Source organism: Euphorbia lathyris, chromosome 1 (genome assembly GCF_963576675.1).
Source record: "Euphorbia lathyris chromosome 1, ddEupLath1.1, whole genome shotgun sequence".
Lineage (NCBI taxonomy): Eukaryota > Viridiplantae > Streptophyta > Magnoliopsida > Malpighiales > Euphorbiaceae > Euphorbia > Euphorbia lathyris.
In genome coordinates, this window is record NC_088910.1 from 16085472 (window position 1) to 16107887 (window position 22416).

A 22416-nucleotide genomic window follows, 5' to 3' on the forward strand; every position below is an offset into this window, starting at 1 on the left:
TTTGAACCATATCGGATCATGCTCACCCCAACTTCCACTATAAGTTTTACCTGTTAATGTTGACTGTTGCCGCTTGACACTATTTACAAAACACATATAAAAAAGGATTAGGAGTTTAGTTTTGCATTTGCAAATAGAATCAAAATTTAATAATAATTTCTCATGTCTACAGCATCATATCTCAACATTTTATTCCAAAACCTTTTCCTGAATTTCTCACGTCTGCAGCATCAGATCCCAACAGTTGTAAAAATGGAGTTTGGACTTTACTTTTATAGGTGGAGCATTCAAACTAGTCGTTTGAATCAGAAGAGAGCCGTTGGAAAGAACCAACTTCTATTCTTCTCTAGAACTTCTGATTGCTGGGTCCATTTTGCCATTTAAGGAAATAGCCGTTTCTAAATTCAAAGGACTATCGACCATTAAGAAGGGCGTCCAATGATCTTCTTTTGAATATGAATTTGCAAACTTGCAGGTTGTGCATTTCCTTATTTATGATTACAGAGAGAGATGAGTTTCTGACAAAGTTTTCTGTCTTCTGATATATTGCCAGCTTAGGAAAGTCTTCTGTTTGACTTTCACATGGGCTTTTACTTCCGGGTTCTGCACTTTTTCGGCTGGACCTTTATTTCTTTAAGGTTTTTTTTTGCTTTTTTTGTGTATATTTCTTCTAAACAATTAAAACACTTTAATACAATTGTTAGCAAATAAACATACAAAATTAATTCTGAATTTTTAATACTTTGGGGGATCTAATTCCTTAATTGTAGTTTTTGTCATATAAAAAACTTTATCAAAATTGGGTTTCAACATAAACCACTAATTATAACTTTCTAACCTGATTTCACAAGATACCCCCCTTTCTTTTTTGAAAAAAACCAAAATAAAGAATAAGAGATAATCCTTTTGCTCAATGAAATTTTCAAAATAGCTACAGCAACATCTGTAGAAAAACAAAAATCTATCAATTCTTTTTTCCAACAGAATTCATCAAAACCAATCAAACAGGAAACACTTTATGAGGGCGTTGGATTCAGTAGATAGAGTGGATGATTACACTGAACATTAGGAGTCCAACGAGATTGTAACAAGTTAACATAGACCCTTCACCAATTCTCCAATAACTTCCATCAGTAATAACATGTCTAACTTTTAAAAGACCCTGTCAGACATGACTAGCATAAACTAACATTTGCCTCCATCACACCCACTATTGGAAAATACTTATGCTTAAAAACTTGGGAATATAGAGAATCAGGGACCGCTTGTGCCACAACTTTTAACAATATTTCTTTACCCTCACGAGGTAAGCACTTCTCTTACCAGCCACTAATCCTCTTTAATAATCTTTCCTTCACAAAATCAAAGACTACTTTTTTTATCATCCAATCATGGATGGTAATCCCAAATATTTCACAAAGGACTGCACCTCACCTACGCCTAACAACGCCGCACATCTGATGGACTATCAGCAGCCACACCCTTATTAAATGTGATATCCATTTTTTCAAAATTTATTTGTTGTGTAGAAGTTGATTCATACTCAACAACTTAGAAACAGTAAAACACTATATAGAAGTTGCTCAGAAAAGATAACTAAATCATCTATAAAGAAAAGATATGAAATAATAGGCCCAATGTTGCTAACTTGAAGACCATGCAAAGCTCTAATACTCTCTGATTTTCTAATCAAAGCCAATAGCCCTTCTGCACAAATTCAAAACAAATAAGGTGAAAGAGGATCCCTCTGTCGAAGATCCTGACTCAGCTTAACAAAGCCTTTTGCCACCCCATTTATAAGGAAAAAACGGGAAGTAAATGACGGATTTCACAAAAATGGGAAACCTCCTACTCGGAAACCAGAAACCTCGTCTAAATCTGAACAAATTAGAAACCTCATTCAGATGTGTCTTCGATGTCACTAGAAAATGAACTAAACAGATGTTTCTTCGATGTCATCTTAAAAGATCTCTAAACAAATAGGAAATCTCCTTCAAATATAAACATGCAGGGAAGAGAGTTTTTCAAATCTAATTCGGAAACCTCCTTCATCCTCATGTATCTTCATCGGAAAACTTTGGGAAGGAGGGATTCATCAGAAAACTTTTGGAACGAGAGTTCATCGGAATATGGAAACTTGGAGAAGAGGAATAATGATAAACTTTCAAAAATATTAAAGTAATTTTGGTTTTATTGAATTTATTATGCAATTGCTTCGATTAAATAAGTTAAAAGAATTTTGGTTTTATTGAATTTATTATACTATTGCTTCGATTAAAATATATAATTTTCAAAAAATTTAAAATTCTATTAAATTGACATATAAGTCTATTGTTTTATTGAGCCACATCATATTAGAGAGTTTAATATTCGACTTTATGTTATTTTATTTCCACATTTTATTATATAATAGATAGATATGGAAAATTGGAGAAGGGGAATAATGGTAAACTTTTAAAAATATTAAAGTAATTTTGGTTTTATTGAATTTATTATACAATTGTTTCAATTAAATAAGTTAAAGGAATTTGGTTTTATTGAATTTATTATGTTATTGCTTCAATTAAGATATATAATTTTCAAAAAATTTTAAAATTCTATTAAATAGACACATGAGTCTCTTACCTTATTGTACCAAATCATATTAGAGAGTTTAATATCCTACTGTGTGTTATTTTGTTTTCATATTATATATATATATATATATAATATAGGCACATTAAAAGAGAAAATAACTTTCTTGAAGAAAAAACTAGTTAATATTGTAAATGAGGGTAGGGATGGCAACGTATACATTGGGTAGGATATCTGCGGGTAGTGCAAATCTCAAACTCTGACCCGTTTATTTTTTTAATTATCTGTACCCATCTCATTACTTAAGGGGTATACTTTTTGCATCACATATCCATCCCATTTAATTTCCGGATACCCTTACCTGTTAAGAATCAGTACACGAAACAAAAAAATATTACAAATTTAACAAAGTATAAATTTAATAAATCATTCATCTAAAAATTGAATAAATTTAACCTTAATCAATAATAAAAAAAATTAGTTTAATAGCATCACTCATTGGTTGAAAAACAAAAGGTTGGGGTATGAATCTCACATCTTACATCTAAAAATAATAATAATTTTTAGATATATAAAATTTATGACAGGTAACGGGTACCCTGGAGGTTTTCCCACACACATCACAGATAATGGTTTGAATCTCATATCCGTCATATACCCTTTTATACAGGGTATACATGTAGTCTCATTATTATCGGGTATCCGCGGATACAGTACATGTTGCCATTCCTAAACAATGGTGGATTATATGGAACTACTTTTCCTATTTTCGTTCTTTTTTATAGATTGAAAATCTCAATTTTGTCTCAATTGATATTTTTAATGGTGTAAACTACTATTTGACTTTCAATCTATTCAAAATTTTATTATTTGGTCTCTAATTTATCTCAATTAGTAAAATTTCACCAAATTTAGATGGAGACTTAACGTAACTGTTATCCCATTGACACTTAATGATATTTTAACATTTAGACTTGATAAATTTTAGTTTAGGAATTTGATTTGATTTTTTTACTTTTTTTTAATCTAATTAATTATTTTTACATAAAAATTTTATGTGACAAATAAACTTTAAGACGTGCGACGTGTGAAATCCATGTGTCAAAATATCACCACATATAATGGGATATGGTTTTGTCAAGTCTAAATTCAAATTAGAAGAAATTTCACCGATTGAAATAGTTCATGTACCTAATTCTCTTCCCCTTTTGTATTAAAGGTTTCTATTTTGTTGACCTATTTTGAAGATGACGAAGAAAGACTGTCTTCCTCCTTCCTCCTCCCACCGGGTTGGGGTTTTGTATTTTTTTATTATTGTATTTTTTCTTTTTAGTCTGTGTTCATATATTTTTTCGGATCTCTTTATCCGTCTGAATTTTATCTGCTTTCTACTATTTTATCGTTTATACTTTTTTCCGATTTAGCAAAAGCATAAACGATTTATCTTATCAGTGGATCAATAAATCTACATGGTTGCAACAAAAGAAATGACTCAGATCCAAATATTCGGAATGACCTAAATGGTGAAATTTGGATTGCATCTACTTTTCCGCAGATTCCGATTTACGAGAAATATATGATTCATTGTTGTTTTGTGTTTTTTTTGCTCTATATAGCCATTTTATTCTATTTGTAGATCTTGTAAGTTTTGATTCCTTACCGTTGTTTTCTTGTTGTACTTATTGTGTTTTAATCTAATGACAGAACGTTTGGTATTCTATGAGGATATGGATAGAGATAAATGTTGAGATAGAGATAAGGATAAAAATAAGATTGAACAACTTATTATCTCATGTGTGGTATGTAGGATAGAGATACGGATAAAATGATTATATTATCTCTATCCAAATTTAAATAGACACATATTATTATAGTATCAATTTAGAATGAAATTAATTAAATTTAATCTATCATCTTAAATATGTATATTTTCCATCTTAAATATATATTTTTTATATTTTGAAAATTTAATACAGTATTTCGAGTATTTCTCAAGTAAAGATGGTAGAATAAATTTAATTAATTTCATTCCAAATTGATAGTACAATAATATATGGACAAACTGAAGTTTTCAAAACTTCGAACATTAAAATTAGCTTTAGAAATATTTGGAACACTCTACTAAATTTTCAAAATAAGACAAATAGAATAAATAATAAAATTTAAGGGACAAATTAAACTTTTCCATCTAAATCAGTTATCCCCATATCTTATACCACCTCCCATCTAGATATAACTTTAGTGGGATAAAATATCCTCCCGTGTCTCACTCTCCTATCTCTCAAACGAACACGGGATAAGTTATCTCGTTTTTTTTATCCCTATCTCACCTCCTATATCCTTCTAACAAACACTCTGTGAAGTAAATCTGTCCACGGGTCCGGGTACCCACCCGCCCCGTCCAGACCCGTGTCCCTTGGGCTGGGCTTGGACAATGAAAATTGATCTTAGGCCCAGACCCAGTAAAACCCGTTTATTTTTTGGGGGCTTGAGATTAATAAAAATAACACAGGCCAGCCTCATCCGTCTATTAATATTAATTAATAAATTTATATTAATATTTATTTTTTATAATTAACAAATATATATATATATATATATATATATATATATATAGAGAGAGAGGTGGGTTTATATGAATTGAGATTGAGATTTGATTTTAACCATAAGCCTAACCCGGTCTGGCCCGAGCCCGATCCGGCCCGATGGACAGGTCTACGGTGAAAGTCATAAGCATTTTCATAAAAAAAAATAAAAAATTAAATAACACTTTAAGTTCTTTTATTTTTAATTTTAAAACCTTTAATTCGAATTAGAAAAAGCAATGTCTCGCAGTCCGACTCCGGCTCATACATCTACTGCGGTACAGTCCTTCTCCGGTGGTAACTCGTAACGAAGGAAGACAAATATTCACTTCAGAGCCAATCCCACATCGGAAATGCACGACCGGAACAATGAAGCATCATGGTATAAAAACGACTCTAGATCAACAGAGCAACATACTTACCTGGACGGGGTCAATGGGTGATCAATGAGGCTCATGGCCTAGGGTTGTGACCTCCATTGCACTCTGGAGGGGTGCTTCCCTAAAGTCTCCCCAAGAGGGAGAGCTTACGTCATAATTTGTGGCAGTTGGGGCCTGCGTTCGCGCGGCCCCTTCCCAATCCTAGTTTCAGTTTTATTTTATGTTAATTTGATCGACTTTATAATCATGCGAAGGATCTGTTTCTGTTCTTTTATCATTAAATTAGTCCAGCAATAGCGATTGTTTATTTGTTTGTTTATTTATTTATTGATCAAACAATGTATAGGTTATTGCCTATTTTGCTTCTCGTTATCGATTAGGTAATCAATTCTTTCTGTTTGGAGGCTATGTTGGGGCAAAGATTATCTACTGGATTCGTTTGGTGCTATAGACATACATTGCAAGGTAAAAATTGAACTGGTTTTAGGTTTTCATCAAATTTTGAACTCCCTTTTTCCATTAGTATGTTGCCAGTGTTTACAAAAATTGTTGCCAGTGTTTACAAAAATCCCACATTGGAAAGAAATCAATTTGAGGACCAAGAAGTGAAATATAAAAAGAGAAACCTAACACTAGTAGAAGAATACCTTTCTCGGCCTTTTGGCTAAGATCAAGTGTAGTATCTGTTCTTATCAGTTTAATATCTGATATGTGGACCAATGGTTAACATGATATTAAATTAATTTTTTTAGGGGAAAGCTTGTATCAATGGCTTGCCATTGGGGTCTTCAAGAGTCGCCATTGCGTTGCACTATAGCATTGGCCTGGCTCACCCACCCCTCCAATTCCAGTTTTATCGTTAGAGTTTCCGATTTATAATTTGTTGACTTTTATTTGAAATAGCAAAGTATTGGTTGATACTCAAGTCAATTAAAATAAAGAGTGGACTAAGAGTATAAGATAGCTATCTGTCCTAAAGTTAGATTTTATTGGGATTCAAAGTCTGTAATCTTTTTGTGCTTCATGGTGTCCCATTTTATCTGTAATGCTAGAATTTTACATCCATGGAGTATTAATTAGTCCCTAATAAGGGTATTTTCATTTTCGTTTGTCCCTCATACCACAATCTTTATCATATCTTCTGAGCAATGAGCTTAATTTTTTTAGTCTTCCCTCTCTGGAATGATGTTATTTAGACTTCTCCGCTCTTCCTACGCATACTGATAGGGAGTTTATTAAATTATTAGTCTGGACGTCTACTATCTGAATTAAAAACCGAGCTTTTAAGCGACTAGAAGCTCTTTCCTCTAAAAAAACAAACTTGATCCTTCATGTTATATCATATGGAATGTGAGTTTTATTTTTTATTTTTTTGGGTTCAGGAGCATCAATGCCTCAAGGAGGAAACTGGGTTTTCTTTCCTGTGGTAATGGGAACCCAATTGATGATTGCTGGAGATGTGACCCAGATGATTGTGCAATAATTGGGTTTGGAAAACATGCCATACCATAAAGAGATGGAAAAATTTACATTGTCATGGATTCACAAAACGAGGATCCAGTGACTCCAAAGCCAGGAACTTTAAGATCTGCAGTAATTCAAGATGAAGCTTTATGGAGACATGGTAATCACTCTAAAAGAAGAGTTAATAATGAGCTCATTCAAAACAATTGATGGAAGAGGAGCAAATGTTCATATAGCAGAAGAGTCATGTCCTTTGTTGTGACATAACTGAGCCAACATGTCTTGCCCACGGCTGGATTCATGGTGCTTTTCGATCTTAGCCTGTTGAGCATTATGGTTCAATTGCTGTCCATTGCCTTTATTGTGACATAGCTGAGCCAACATGTTTTGGCCATGGCTCGATTCGTGGTGCTTTTCGATCTTGGCATGATGGTGGTTCTGCTGCTGTCCATTGGTTTGGTTGTGACATAGCTGAGCTAACATGTCTTGGCCATGGCTGTTTTTATGCTCATCATATTCATGGATGGTGCGGGTTTGAACATGTTCTTTCCTGATGTTGCTGGTGTTCTTGAATGCATTGAAGAGTGACCATGGTGATATAATGTTTGGGAAAAAAAGTATGTAAAACGAGTTATGTGTGTTGTTGAAATCCACGAGGGAGACGCATGTTTATATAGGAAGAAATGGGGTAAAATTAGGCGAATTACTGAACCGAATCAACTCAATTCAGTTCTTTTAGCATACTGTGTTGGAATCCATTATCGGTTTAGCACAGCTTTATTCGCTTTCGATGACTGCTGAAGTTTATTCTTCTCTACAAGTTTTGAAGGTACAGTCCTTTTTGTTATTTTCTAGTATCCAAACATGCAGCTTTAGTTAGATCATATTACAATTTCAGTGCATAAATTTTGATCATATTTTCTGGTCTCAATTTTACTATACCAGAATTTTAGATCCATGGAATATTAATTATCTTGGAGTCTGATAAAAAATGTGATAATGGAATAAGAGGGTAAATTGGGAATCGAATGACATATGGTTTATCGGCTTAGCTGGAGTTTGTTGAGAGAGAAGGAGAGAATACTATAGGTTATATATATATGTGAGAGTTTAGATTGTGAAAGACATCTTTCGGGAATTCAGTTCGTATTCGGCTTTATGCTTGGGCAATGGAGTTTTTTCCACTGCTAGTTAGTTAGACAGTAGATCTCTCTATTGATTCTCTTTAGTAGCGTTTCTGCATTTTGTGTCCGTGTCGGTATCGTTTCCGTGTCTGCTTTTGTTTGAAGGCTATTTTATAAAGGTTGTGTTTTAGAAATAATGTTCCGATATCTGTTTCTGTATCCATATCTGTTTCCGCGCGTGTGCAACATAGCTGAGAAGTGGTTGAAAAGAAAAGATCACATATTTTGTGTTACTTGGAGTTTAATTTTCCATAATGCAATTGAGGCATATAATATTGTAAATGGGGTGGATTGGAGTGAGGATATGAAACTACTTTTTCCCATTTTCGGTCGACTTTAGATTGAAAATCTCCATTTTCGTCCCAACTGATTTTTGTAATTTTAAACCCTTCAATTCGAATTAGCAAAAGCAATGTCTCGCAGTCTGACCCCGACTCATACATCTACTGCGGCTCATAGTCCTTCTCCGGTCGTAACTCGTAACTAAGGAAAAAAAACATTGAGACACAATCCCACATCGGAAATGCACGACCAGAACAATGAAGCATCATCATATAAATAAGCCTCTAGATCAACAGAGTAACATACTTACCTGGACGGGGTCAATGGGAGATCAATGAGGCTCATGGCCTAGGGTTGTGACCTCCATTGCACTTTGGAGGGGTGCTTCCCTAAAGTCTCCCCAAGAGGGAGAGCTTACGTCATAATTTGTGGCAGTTGGGGCCTGCGTTCGCGCGGCCCCTTCCAATCCTAGTTTCAGTTTTATGTTGATTTATCGACTTCATAACCATGTGAAAGATGGGTTTCTGATGTAATTCCTGTTATCATTTCATTATTCCAGCAATAGTGATTGTTTATTTATTTATTGAGCAAACAATGCTTATTTTGCTTCTCTTGGAACATCATTGTTCACTATTTCTCGTTATCGATTAGGTAATAATTTCTTTCTGTTTGGAGGCTATGTTGGTGCAAAGATTCGTTCAGCTTCTTCTTTGGGCATCCATTGCAAGGTAAAAATTGAACTGGTTTTAGGTTTTCATCAAATTTTGAACTCCCTTTGTTCATTTTTTTTGTTACAGTTCCCTTTGTTCATTAGTATGTGATGCAAGAAGTTTTTGTTTGGGTATATGAATAACTGGAAGGAGTTGTAGTTTCATTTTGTTCGATGCTTTTGAAACCGAGATACTTCAAAGTTCAAATCATGGAGATCAGATGTTTGTTAATTTGTTTTATTGTTTCAACATAATTAAAAGTATTAAATTGGAAATCCAAAAGTCTCAACATATTACTTTAGTTTTGCTTTCTGTACCTTTTTTTTAATTAATTCAGTGATTCAGGCTTGTTGTACTGGTGGTGAAGTTTCATTTTGGTGAAGCTGAGGATCGATGGGATTCTCAATGTGCAGTTTGGTAAATTCCATACTTGGGTGGTGAAGTTTCATTTTTGTGGACTGATAAGCAGTTCAAAGGTAGTTTGCTCAATCAAGAAAGTCTTATCCTTCAATGAAATTAAATTATATTGTGATTCAAAGTGTAATATCTTTTTGTGATTCATTATCCAATCTTTATCAATTATCATATCTTCTGAGGCATTTTAATGAGAAACAGATGTGCTCCATAAGGCAATGCCTTCGAGGCTTGGGTTAGTTATTGCAGAGGCACATAGATGCCTTTCTTGTAACCTCGACCAAGCATTGGCTACGGTGCCTTATGTAGAAGCATGTCTTCTGTTGATCTTTTAGGGATTGGATGTTGGCTAATAACCAGAGTCATTATCTTTTGTTTAAACCTTGCTGATTTTCTAGGGAGTTTATTAAATTATTATTCTGGACGTCTACTATCTGAATATTAACGCTTTGTTGACCCGTTGTGTCTCAAATTCTTGAACTAAGTTTGTTCATCTGATGCTTGTATTTGGCTTTGATTCTTCATGTCATCCCTTCCCTTATTAGAGGCTAAGTTCTCTCAATATACTTCGTGTCATCCATTCCCGTACCAGGGGCGCGTTTTCCATCAATCATAGGCATGGTCAGAGAGGTTCTGAATATAGATTAACCGAAAATACTCATATGAAGGTCAATATGCTTTGTCTTGCTTCACAACCCAACATGTGCTCAGATAAAATAGTTGGTTTCCTAAGTATTATGGCCATCAGAGGGAAAGTTAGTGTTGCTAGTGTATACACAAAAATCCCACATTGGAAAGAAAGCACTTTGAGGACCAAGAAGTGAAATATAAAAAGAGAAACCTAACACTAGTAGAAGCATACCTTTCTCGGCCTTTTGGCTAAGATCAAGTGTAGTATCTGTTCTTATCAGTTTAATATCTGATACGTGGACCAATGGTCCACACGATATTAAATTAATTTTTTTTAGGGTGAAGGCCTATATCAATGGCTTGCCATTGGGGTCTTCAAGAGTCGCCATTGTGTTGCACTATAGCATTGGCTTGGCTCACCCCTCCAATTCTAGTTCTATCGTTAAGAGTTTCTGTGTTTTTGTGTGCATATCATTTCTGTGTCTGCTTTTGTTTGAAGGGTATTTTATAAAGATTGTGTTTTAGAAATAATGTTTCGGTACCCTTTCCTGAGACTCAACCGGTCAGACATCTTGATCGAGCATATTTACTGCTACACCCATAGTTGCAATGTTAGAACTACCATTTGTTTACTTCTCTTGCTCTCCTTAAACGTCCAATATAGCTGATTTTTCAGAGAGTTCATTATAGGGACATCAAAATTTAAGATTTTTTAAGGTATATAACTTTCAAAAGGCCAAATTAAATAATTGGAATGAGGATATGTAACTATTTTTCTCATTTTCGTTGTGTGTTTAGATTGAAAATATCCATTTTTGTCCCAACAGATTTATTAATTTTAAACCCTTCAATTCGAATTCGAATTAGCAAAACCATGTCTAGCAGTCTGACCCCGGGTCATACATCTACTGTGGCTCATAGTCCTTCTCTGGATCGTAACTCATAACGAAGGAAGAAAAATATACAAAACAGAACCAATCCCACATCGGAAATGCACGACCAGAACAATGAAGCATCAGGGTATAAATAAGACTCTAGATCAAAACAACAACATACTTACCTGGACGGGGTCAATGGGTGATCAATGAGGCTCATGGTCTAGGGTTGTGATCTCCATTGCACTCTGGAGGGGTGCTTCCCTAAAGTCTCCCCAAGAGGGAGAGCTTACATCATAATTTGTGGCAGTTGGGGCCTGCGTTCGCGCGGCCCCTTCCAATCCTAGTTTACGTTAATTTGATCGACTTCAGTTTTATGTTTTTTAGCTTGTTCTTTTGTGCTATAGACAGCCGTAGGGCATCCATTGCAAGGTAAATATTGAACTGCTTTTTAGGTTTTCATAAAATTTTGAACTGGTTTTGAACTCCTTTGTTCATTAGTATGTGATGAAAGAAGTTTTTGTTTGGGTATATGAATAACTGGAAGGAGTTAATTTGTTTTATTGTTTCAACATAATCAAGATATTAAATTGGACATCAAACGTCTCAACATATTACTTTAGTTTTGCTTTCTGACCTTTTTTTTCCGTTAATTCAGTGATTCAGGCTTGTTGTATTGGTGGTTACACGTTTTTAATATTTTATCTGTCGTATGATTGGTGAAGCTGAAGAATGATGGAATTCTCAATGTGCATTTGGTAAATTTTATACTTGGATGGTGAAGTTTCATTTTTGTGGAGTCCCTGATGAGGTTAGGTTATTCTTTTGTTTTGTTTCCCCTCAAACTGTACAATCTTTATGAATTATCATATCTTCTGAGGCATTTTAATGAGCTTAATGTGTTTAGTCTTCCCTCTCTAGAATGATGTTATTTAGCCAAATCAGAAACAGATGTGCTCCATAATGCAATGGTTTCGAGTATTGGGTTAGTTATTGCAGAGGCACATAGGTGCCTCTCCTGTAACCTCAACCAAGCATTGGCTATGGTGCCTTACGTAGAAGTGTGTTCTCTGTTGATCGCTTAGGGATTGATTGTTGGCTGACCAGAGTCATTATCTTACTGTGAAGCATTATGACCAACTTAATATGCTAGATTATGATACTAACTTACTGAGGGGATCAGAGGGAAAGCTCTTCAAAGCAAACACCACAGCAGCAAGTTCTAAATCATGCACTGGATAAGATAATTCATATGGTTTTAGTTGTCTCGATGCATATGCAATTACCTTACCATGCTGCATTAGAACACACCCTAAACCTTGATGAGACGCATCACTATATACCACAAATCCTCCCGTGCCAGAAGGAATCGTCAAAATTGGAGCAGAAGTCAATCGTCTTTTTAACTCCTCAAAACTTTTCTGACAAGCGTTTGTCCACTGAAATGAAATGTTCTTTCTTAAGAGTTTAGTCAATGGAGCAGCAATAAGAGAAAACCCATCAACAAAACGTCTGTAGTATCCAGCTAACCCCAGAAAACTTCTTACTTCTGCTACAGACTTTGGTGCTTCCCAATTAACTACTGCTGCTAGTGTATACACAAAAATCCCACATTGGAAAGAAAGCACTTTGAGGACCAAGAAGTGAAATATAAAAAGAGGAACCTAACACTAGTAGAAGCATACCTTTCTCGGCCTTTTGGCTAAGATCAAGTGTAGTATCTGTTCTTATCAGTTTAATATCTGATATGTGGACCAATGGTCCACACGATATTAAATTAATTTTTTTAGGGGGAAGCCTATATCAATGGCTTGCCATTGGGGTCTTCAAGAGTCGCCATTGCGTTGCACTATAGCGTTGGCCTGGCTCACCCCTCCAATTCTAGTTTTATCTTTATAGTTTTCGATTTATAATTTGTTGACTTTATTTGAAATAGCAAAGTATTCGTTGGACTTAGAGTTCGAGAGGGTGATACTTGCAATATGCATTTGAGACTTGGATAGTGGACTTCTGTTTTGTTGAGTGATAAATAGGTCAAATGCCTGTATCTTTTGTAGTGTGCTTTGTGATTATGTGCGTAATAACATTCTCCTATGCCAAATCAAGTCATAAATTGTTAACTCTTTCATGCAATTGTGATTCATTCCAAGGTAAAATAGCGGAGAGATGCCTTTTAGGTTGTTTTACATTAAATTTGAGCTGGTTTTGAACTCGCTTTAGGTACGTGTTTGAAAGAAGTTTTTGCTTGGGTTTATGTATAACTAAGAGGAGTTATAGTTTCATTTTATGATGCTTTTGAAACTGAGGCACTTCAAAGTTAAAATCATGGTCTTGTTAACTTTTTTTTTTTTTTTTTGTTTCAACAGAATCAAAAATTAAAGTTAATTCAATGCTTCAGGCTTGCTTCCATGGTGGTTACATGTTTTTAATATTTATGGGTCTACGCATGGTTGGTGAAGCTGAAGAATGACGGAACTTGCAATGTGCATTTCATAAATTTCAGACTTGGATAGTGAACTTTCTGGGTCTACGCATGTTTTTAATACATAATTGCACCTAAACTTGTTAGGTGTTTCCGTTTGGCACTCTGAACTTATACTTGGATTGATTAGCAAATAAGGGTGTTGAAGTTCAAAATCGACAATTTTAAGTGTCCATGGGTCCAACTATAAGTTGAGGATGCCAAACGACCAACTATAAGTTGAGGATGCCAAACGACAAAACGCGACAAGTTTCTGTGTGCAATTATATATTAAACCTCATTCATTCTGTGAATCCATCTTGTGTTTGAATTTGAAGGTTGGAAGTTCTGGTAATGGGACCGAAGGGGAGAAAAATTATATAAGTTGCTGGCAAAGACCTGAAGACATGAGGTATTCAAGGCCAGTTTCATCCAGCAGCATTATGAGCAGTTTCAATAGTATCTCTTGATTATTGAAAAAAACTATTAGAACCTGTAGAGATGTCTGATACCTCAACAATACATATATAAAGATACAATTTTAACCTCGTCATTTTTATCCTTTTTCAAATCCATAATCCATCTGAAAATGTAAATAAATTTGTGGATGTATACACTTCAAAAATGTTAAAATTTGATTAGGGTAAACAGGTGGATAAAATTATACCATTGAAAGCATTAACCCTATAACTGAATTTAGGAGTATTTTGAACCCTTAACTCGATAACTTTGTTGAGATTTTTCTTGTTCTAACTGGTAGATATAAACAAATATATATATATGAAACTAAAAGTTTAAATAAATATTGCCTAGAGGTAGCACTCAAATATATATCTATATAAAAGAAACTAAAAGTTCAAATAAATATTGTCTAGAGATAGCATAAAGAGTGACCAGTTTAGAGACAAGACCCGAACGGGAACTAGAAAATCAAGAGTATCAACCATGCTTTTGATAGAGTATATAAGACTTCACCTCTAATGCTTCTAAGATAGCAAGCAAACCATGAACAAAACCTTCCAATTTTTTTAAAATTATAATATTCTGGATTAGTGGACCACATATTATCATATAAAACAATTCCGTAATTTTTAAGCAAATATGAAATCACATATTTTCATATAGAATGATCAGTACCAAAACCATGAGATAGTAATATCATTTGTTCTCCTGAACCTAAAATCCTAACACTGTGAGCTTCTCCTACTATTCTCATTTTTCTTTATTATTGTAAGCTTCTCCTACCATTCCCATTTTTCTTTTATTATTATCTTAAGCTCAAATTGACACTGTCATTATATCCGTTAGTATTCCCATTTTTTTCTTTTTATTTTTTGATATAATACTAGGACTCATTGTCAGAAATATGGAACCAACACCCATATTATCTTTCAAAATTTATGTTTTCCATTAATGTCTTGGAAACAGGGAGATTCATAAATATTAAAATTGAATGCCAATTTGTTGTTTTTGTGAATGACAGTCTGTTGTTTGTCATCTAGCTTGAATGAAATGATCTATCTTATTTATGTGTTCGATACCTTCAAATATAGACACCAATTAATTCACATGCATTGATATAATACTTTACTTTATTAATTAGTTTACTTAAAAAAAACTTGGGTAAATTTCAAAAAAAAACCCATGTGGTTTGATTTTGTTCCAAAAAAACCCCTATGGTTTGTTTTTACAAAAAAAAAGGATCGTGGTTTCACCGTTACCCGAAAAACGGAAAAGGGCTTAACACCGTTAAAAATGCTGACGTGGCAAGGGGTAGAGTTGGAAAAATATTTTTTTTATTTTTTTTAATTTTTCTTTTTCTTCTTCTTCCTCTCCTCCTCCTTTTCTTCTTTTTCTTCTTCTCCTTCTTCTTCTTCTTCTTTTTTCTTCTTCTTCCTCTATCTCTTCTCTTCTTCTTCTTTTTTTCATCTTTTTTTTCTTTTTTTTTTATTTTCCAGAATTCTGGAATTTTTCCAAAATTTTGGACGTCTGAAATCCAGACGTTCTTAAGAATATCTGGGTTTCAGACGTTGAACGTCTGGATTTCAAACGTTCAATGTCTGAAATCCAGACGTTGAACGTCTGAAAACCAGACGTAAAAAAAATAATTTTCCAACTCTACCCCTTGCCACGTCAGCATTTTTAACGGTGTTAAGTGATTTTCCGTTTTTCGGGTAACGGTGAAACCACGGTCTTTTTTTTGTAAAAACAAACCACATGTGTTTTTTTGGAACAACATCAAACCACAGAGGTTTTTTTTTTTTGAATTTACCAAAAAACTTTATTAATTACGGAAAAACAAATTGTTTTTCATAATTCTCTAAAAACCATTTAGACTTTGGGAGTGTTTAAAAATAAATAGAAAAATATGGTAGCCGTTAACCTTCCCGCCATAAGTTTTGCCCGTTGCCCCTTGACACTATTTACAGAACACATATAAAAAGGATTAGGAATTCAGCTTTGTATTTGCAAACAGAATCAAAATCTAATGAGAATTTCTCATGTCTGCATAATCAGATCTCAACATTTTATTCCAAAACCTTCCCTGAATCATTCTATTCGCGCTTCTTCTCTCAAACCCACATGCGGGAATAAAGCCAACAACTCTCTTCTCTCAAACCCGCTTCTTTTCCTGCTACAGAAATGCGAATCCTTTTCTCAAATGAAGCAAATTCAAGCCCAAATGATCCGCACTGGTTTGATCACAGATGGGTTTGCCTCAAGTCGCTTAATTGCCTTCTGTGCAGGTTCAGAACAGAAGAACCTAGATTATTGCGCTAAATTATTGCTTAATACACAAAACCCCAATTCATTTTCATGGAATGTAGCAATTAGAGGATATTTAGAGAGTGAAAACCCTAAGGAAGCCATAGTTCTGTACAGAAGAATGTTAAGAAGTGATGGTTCTATGCCTGACAATTATACTTACCCTTTGTTATTCAAAGTTTGTACTTGCTTATTGTTGAATTTCATGGGGCATCAGATTCTTGGGCATGTCTTGAAGTTCGGTTTTGATCAGGACATGTTTGTGCGCAATGCGTCGATTCATATGATGGTTGCAATTGGAGAATTAGAGTTAGCACGTAAGGTGTTTGATGAAAGTCCTGTGAGAAATTTAGTTTCTTGGAATTCGTTGATTAATGGGTATGCAAAATGTGGAAAAGCAATTGAAGCAATAGGGGTTTTTAGAGAAATGATGAACAATCAAATAAAATCGGATGCGGTGACGATGATCGGTGTTGTATCATCGTGCGCACAATTGGGGAATTTGAAACTCGGCAGAGAATTTCATCGGCATATTGAAGAAAATGGACTGATTTTGACAATTCCGCTTTCTAATGCACTTATGGATATGTATGTGAAGTGTGGAGATCTTGCGGCAGCAAAGGGATTATTCGATAACATGGCGGATAACACTGTTGTTTCGTGGACAACAATGGTGCTTGGGTATGCAAAACACGGGTTTTTCGATACAGCGAAGCAGCTTTTCCTCGCTATGCCGGAGAAAAATGTTGTGACATGGAATGCCATGATTGGATCTTATGTCAAAGCCAAGCAAAGCAAGGAGGCAATAGTTTTGTTCAATGAAATGCAAACGAACAATATTAAACCCGATCGGGTGACTCTGATTCATTGCTTATCAGCGTGCTCTCAACTTGGAGCACTGGAGATTGGAATATGGATTCACCATTACATCAAAAGGCACAATCTTTCTTTAGATGTTGTTTTGGGTACTTCTTTAGTTGACATGTATGCGAAATGTGGGAACATTAGTAAGGCGCTTCAGGTTTTCGATGAGATGCCTTGTAAAAACGCTTTGACATGGACATCCATCATTGGTGGTTTAGCACTTCATGGGAATGCAATTGATGCCATTTCTTATTTCTCCAGAATGATTGATGTTGGGTTGATCCCGGACGAGATCACATATCTCGGGGTTTTATCAGCTTGTTGCCATGGAGGATTAGTTGAAGAGGGTAAACTACATTTTACACAAATGAAGCAAAGATTTAACATTTCTCCTGAGCTTAAACACTACTCTTCCATGGTGGATCTTCTGGGCAGAGCAGGTTTACTAGAGGAGGCGGACGAGCTGATTCAAAGCATGCCAATAGAGGCAGATGCTGCAGTATGGGGTGCATTGTTCTTTGCTTGTAGAGTCCATGGGAATCTTCCAATGGGGGAAAGAGCTGCTTCAAAGCTTCTGGAGTTGGACCCGAACGACAGCGGAACATACGTGTTGCTGGCTAATATGTATAGGGAATCCAATAAGCTGGAGGAGGCTAGGACTGTAAGGAGAATGATGAGAGAAAGAGGAGTTGAAAAGGTTCCTGGTTCTAGTGCAATTGAAGTGAATGGTGTTGTCTCTGAGTTTATTGCTAAGGATAAAATGCACCCACAATCTGCCCAGGTGTATGGTTGTTTAATCCAGCTAACGAGGCAAATAGAGTCTGCTGACCCGGCTCTGACGGATTGGTGCCAGGGTGGAATGCCCGAGTAAGGAGCCATCTTAAAAATGGTGATAGGATGAGAGCAGGAATAAAGTGAATTCCACATTGGAAATTGGGATATAGGGTAAAGTGTGTTCCAATACATGTAAACACGTTTTCAAGTCGCGAGATCCTAGTCCCATGAAGCAGACAATATTTTCGAGACCAATGTAGGTCGCAGAAGCTAGGCTTCGAGCTTAATTCTTACACAACAAATAGTGGAGATGGGGTGGGGCCTGTAGCTCAGAGGATTAGAGCACGTGGCTATGAACCACATTGCCGGGGGTTCGAATCCCTCCTCGCCCACAATTGAGAGAGGGGTGATCTAAAGCGTGCTTGATTAACTTCGAATTGGGATACTGACACACCATCTCATTTGTGTTCAGAATTGTATTGGGATTATTAAGATCATTCAGGTTTTTTTGGCCAAAACCTGGAAGAGTTCGGGATACCGACACTTTTGTGGTCAACTTATAAACTATTTATTTATGTATTTATGGTGGATTCGAAACTATTTCCGGTTTTGTGGTGTTTTTGGTTCACTGAGCTAGTCATAATGACATGCCAAAGTTTTTATCAAACATTCAAAATAGTCCGCCTGTCTGACAGACGGACTGCTTTCTCTGATAGTCCGGTTATCAGACAGGCGGACTGGTGGTGAGAGTTGCTCAAAGAGCTGGAGATTCTCGCCACCAGATTTCTATCCATCTACCCGCATGAATGTCTAATAAAAATCTTTGGCAATGGCATTATAATTGGTAGAGTGAACTAAAAACACCATAAAACCAGAAATAGTTCCAAATCCACCAAAAATAAAGAAATGGTTTAGGGATTGACTACAAATACGTCATTATCTAAATGGAAAAATGAAATCCAGTGGTAATATCCAAATGCAAAAATGTTTATTATTTTGAGCAGGAGCTGTGCAGGCTGCTGCTAATCTGCTTCAGGTAATTGTTAGCTCTTCTGTTGTTTGATAAATATCTATGTTGCACGGATATGGAAACAAATACAGATACAGACAGGGAAACTGACATTTGAAATGTTATTTTTAAACCATAACTTTCATAAAATAGTCTTTAAACAAAAACATACATGGATATGAAGCGTGAAAACGCTACTAAAGAGAAGTATGCGTGCAACATAGAGTTTATGTAGTCTACAATTCCATGTTATTTATATGCTACAAGCTAGCAGTCCGGTCTAATAATATGTAAATTTTATCTATTTTGATTCAAGTTCTTATTCTTAGATTTTACAGCTTTAAAACGCATGTACATATATTGGAAACACATTTACTAATATCATTCTCTTTTCATTTTCGATGTAGCATTTGGTTCAATTTTTCTTTTGACCTCATCTTCATTCTTTAGAGTCTCTATTTGCTCAGACTTTTCACCCGTCGTCACCCCTCAGAACTGGATTATTACAACTCTAATTGCAACTTTAACACCTTGATTCAATACTATGTAGATATTGTTCGTTTTGATCCAAGTGTCATTTCTTGAGTCTCACGACTTTAAAGCACGCTTACATATCTAGAAAACACACCTTACTTATATAGTCACACCTTATTAATATAGTTTAATCAGTAGTCGCTCTCTCTCCATTTTAATGTGGAAAATTAAGTCCATTTCTGCTCCTATCATCATCTTTTATGATCGTTTCTCACTCAGACCTTTACTCCGATACCATTTCTCAGGACCGTGTCGTTAAAGTAACGGTATCAACTTCCAACATGCTCATTGATTTGTGTTTTAAGTGGGCAATGGAAGAAAACAATGGCATAATCTCTTTGCCAAAATGTTATGAAGCACTTGAGTTCATAGAAATTGGTGGGTTCACTTTCTATGATTAGGCAAAATCATTAGCTTGATATTTCTTTATGAAAATGGGATATGATATGAGAATAGGCCACTTGGTTGGTTAGAAGGTTCCTAAAGTCATACCCAAATGATCCCTAGAAGGTGTGGAGTTGTGCAATCATGCCCTTAGAAGAGTGACAGTTTTGTTGGGATGGGAAAACTTGTCTCTGTTATGTGGGATGTAATGATTATATGTTATGGTTGAGCATGTATATTTGTAGGTCTACACAATCATTCCAAGAGCAAGGGGATGAGGAAACATTTGCATATATATAGTAATTTTAATATATATACACTTCAACTTGACATTCCACTAAGATAAAGTTTCCTCTTTTGAAAGCTAACTAAATATCGCATGTTAGATTGAAATGTTAAACTTTTTTCTTTAAGATCGAATCACATTCTACTCTTGGTTTTTAGAGTAAATTACACCCATGGCCACTGAACTTTATCCATTTTCACATTATGGCCACTCAACTTCATTTCTTCCCGGTATGGCCACTGAACTTTACACTTTTTAACACCGGTGGCCACTCAATTTTAACTAACTTCTCAAAATGGCCGTTAATGACCGTTAACGATCTTAAAATGAAAATATTCAAGAATTAAAGTTATTCAGAATGACATTTACCATGAAACCACATTTTTTATTTTCAAAAATCACATTTTTTGGAGCTTTCTCTCTCATAACTAAACAACACCTAAATGATCTCAAAACGAAAATTTTCAAGAATTAAAGTTCTTTAGAATATCATTAACGCTTTGGATTTTTTATTTTTAGCCGTCAATGGTCGTTTTGAGGTGTTAAGTGGCCACCGGTGTTAAAAAGTGTAAAGTTCAGTTGCCATACCGGGAAGAAATGAAGTTGAGTGGCCATAATGTGAAAATAGGTAAAGTTCAGTGGCCATGGGTGTAATTTACCCTTGGTTTTTATTAGGTATAATTCTGATGATTTTCTTTTATAGTTTAAAAGTCCTATTGTTCTATAAAAGCCCGTTTGTTTTACCTAGGGCTGTAAATGAACCGAGCCACTCATGAACGGTTCGGTGTTCGGCTTGATAAATGCTCGAATCAATTCGGTTCGATTTATAAACGAAATTGCTTAACGAACTGCTTGCGAGCAAAGCTCGTGAACAAAATAAATGAACAGCTCGCGAGCTAAACTCGTGAACAGGATAAACGAGTCGGCTTGTGAGTACCTCGCGAACAAACAAGTTTCTAAATGAACCGAGTTCAAATACAAATTTGAGCTCGAGCCTCGAAACTCGGCTCGAGCTTGTTAACATTATGACAAGCTGAGCTTGAACAGGTCAAAGCTCCGCTCGGTTACAATCCTACCTGTTGTTTGATGTTATAAATCTTGGAGATTGTTTGATCGAACCAACCAAACATTGAAATAAAAAGTATTAAAATTGATTTGAATAGTTGATTTTTTTCAAGGATATAACAGAATTGTTTTGTGACTTTTTTTGGTACATATGAATCGAATCGAATCAATCTCACTCCTGATTATTATTTAACTTTTATTTATGGTATAAAATTCAATTTTCTCTTATCATTTTTAGAAAAGTGCGTATTTACTTTTAACACATAAAATGGTAAAAATATATTCCTAATGTTTCCAAACAAGGTCAAATTTACATTTACAGTTATATGACTGTTTATTTAACTACTCTAAAATGTTTTTGTTACATAGTTACAAACAACTTGTCAAAGTTTTAACAACTAAGAGCATCTCCAACAGTATTTTAAGTTGACTCTTAAATTAAAATTTGAGGAGGGAGAATGAAAAATCAGCTCCTCAAATCACCAAGAGCATTTTCATCTTCTCTATTAATAGAGAGCCTCTCTCTCTCCACCTCTTAGTGTCTCTTAATTCATTTTTTATTAATAATTTATTATTGAGAAGTCTCTCTCCTCACACTATTGGTAAATATAACAACAATCAATAATTTTAATGATAAAATAATAAATAAGGAGTGAATATAAGGAGTATTGTTGGAGATAATATATTTTAGTCACTCTTAAATCACTAAGAGTCAATTATTTATATTATTTTTAGGGAGTGCACTAAGAGTTTCTTGGAGATGCCTAAGTCTTCCACATATAAGTTAATCACAAAAAAAAAATGATTAAAATATTTACTATATTATTAACACTAGCACTATCCCCACAACTTGTCAAAATGCATGAAACTACTTTAATTTGTCAATAATATTAAAACATCTAATAATAGTTAGAGGTGGCAAAAGTACACACGACACGCAATTGTAATGTTTGAGTTTAGCTTAGTAGGTAATGTGTCATTTTTGGATTGACACGAAACTGAGTAGTAAATTTTTGGGTTGGGTTAGGGTTGATGTGCTAACCCAAAAACGACACGAAATGACACGAATATTTAAAATTATTGTTATATTCTCTCGTATTTTTATATGTCAGTTTATTAATAAAAATAATAAAATTATGATTATTACTTGCAAATATGATTAAAACCTCCTAAAT

The 22416-nt window shown here is 34.8% G+C and overlaps 1 protein-coding gene, 1 long non-coding RNA gene and 7 other non-coding genes across 14 annotated transcripts; all 9 read left to right on the top strand.

The window, feature by feature from the left end:
- Window positions 1-5395: 5395 nt before the first annotated feature.
- On the top strand, window positions 5396-14100 carry LOC136222923 (uncharacterized). Of its 6 annotated transcripts, XR_010685759.1 has the most exons (7): window positions 5396-5541; window positions 5920-6004; window positions 6922-7832; window positions 9121-9197; window positions 9525-9655; window positions 11824-11909; window positions 13465-14100. It is a non-coding gene; the product is annotated as an uncharacterized lncRNA (long non-coding RNA). The 6 variants fall into 6 exon arrangements; XR_010685756.1 differs by having other exon boundaries at window positions 9525-11909; XR_010685755.1 differs by having other exon boundaries at window positions 11757-14100.
- Window positions 5574-5734, top strand: LOC136215800 (U1 spliceosomal RNA). Its single transcript, XR_010682808.1, has one exon. It is a non-coding gene; the product is annotated as a U1 spliceosomal RNA (small nuclear RNA).
- Window positions 6183-6377, top strand: LOC136215819 (U2 spliceosomal RNA). Its single transcript, XR_010682825.1, has one exon. It is a non-coding gene; the product is annotated as a U2 spliceosomal RNA (small nuclear RNA).
- On the top strand, window positions 8772-8932 carry LOC136215801 (U1 spliceosomal RNA). Its single transcript, XR_010682809.1, has one exon. It is a non-coding gene; the product is annotated as a U1 spliceosomal RNA (small nuclear RNA).
- Window positions 10452-10648, top strand: LOC136215814 (U2 spliceosomal RNA). Its single transcript, XR_010682820.1, has one exon. It is a non-coding gene; the product is annotated as a U2 spliceosomal RNA (small nuclear RNA).
- Window positions 11276-11436, top strand: LOC136215807 (U1 spliceosomal RNA). Its single transcript, XR_010682815.1, has one exon. It is a non-coding gene; the product is annotated as a U1 spliceosomal RNA (small nuclear RNA).
- LOC136216292 (small nucleolar RNA snoR127) lies at window positions 12016-12158 on the top strand. The gene has a single exon (XR_010683285.1). It is a non-coding gene; the product is annotated as a small nucleolar RNA snoR127 (small nucleolar RNA).
- LOC136215815 (U2 spliceosomal RNA) lies at window positions 12780-12974 on the top strand. The gene has a single exon (XR_010682821.1). It is a non-coding gene; the product is annotated as a U2 spliceosomal RNA (small nuclear RNA).
- Window positions 14101-15979: 1879 nt separating the features above from the next.
- LOC136222937 (pentatricopeptide repeat-containing protein At2g22410, mitochondrial) lies at window positions 15980-19315 on the top strand. The gene has a single exon (XM_066010634.1). The coding sequence runs from the start codon at window positions 16048-16050 to the stop codon at window positions 18058-18060; it is 2013 nt and encodes a 670-aa protein (XP_065866706.1). The 5' UTR covers window positions 15980-16047; the 3' UTR covers window positions 18061-19315.
- The last annotated feature ends 3101 nt before the right edge of the window (window positions 19316-22416 follow it).

Coding starts and splice junctions, on each gene's coding strand:
- LOC136222937 (XM_066010634.1), top strand. CDS start 16,048: ATGAGAATTTCTCATGTCTGCATAATCAGATCTCAACATTTTATTCCA.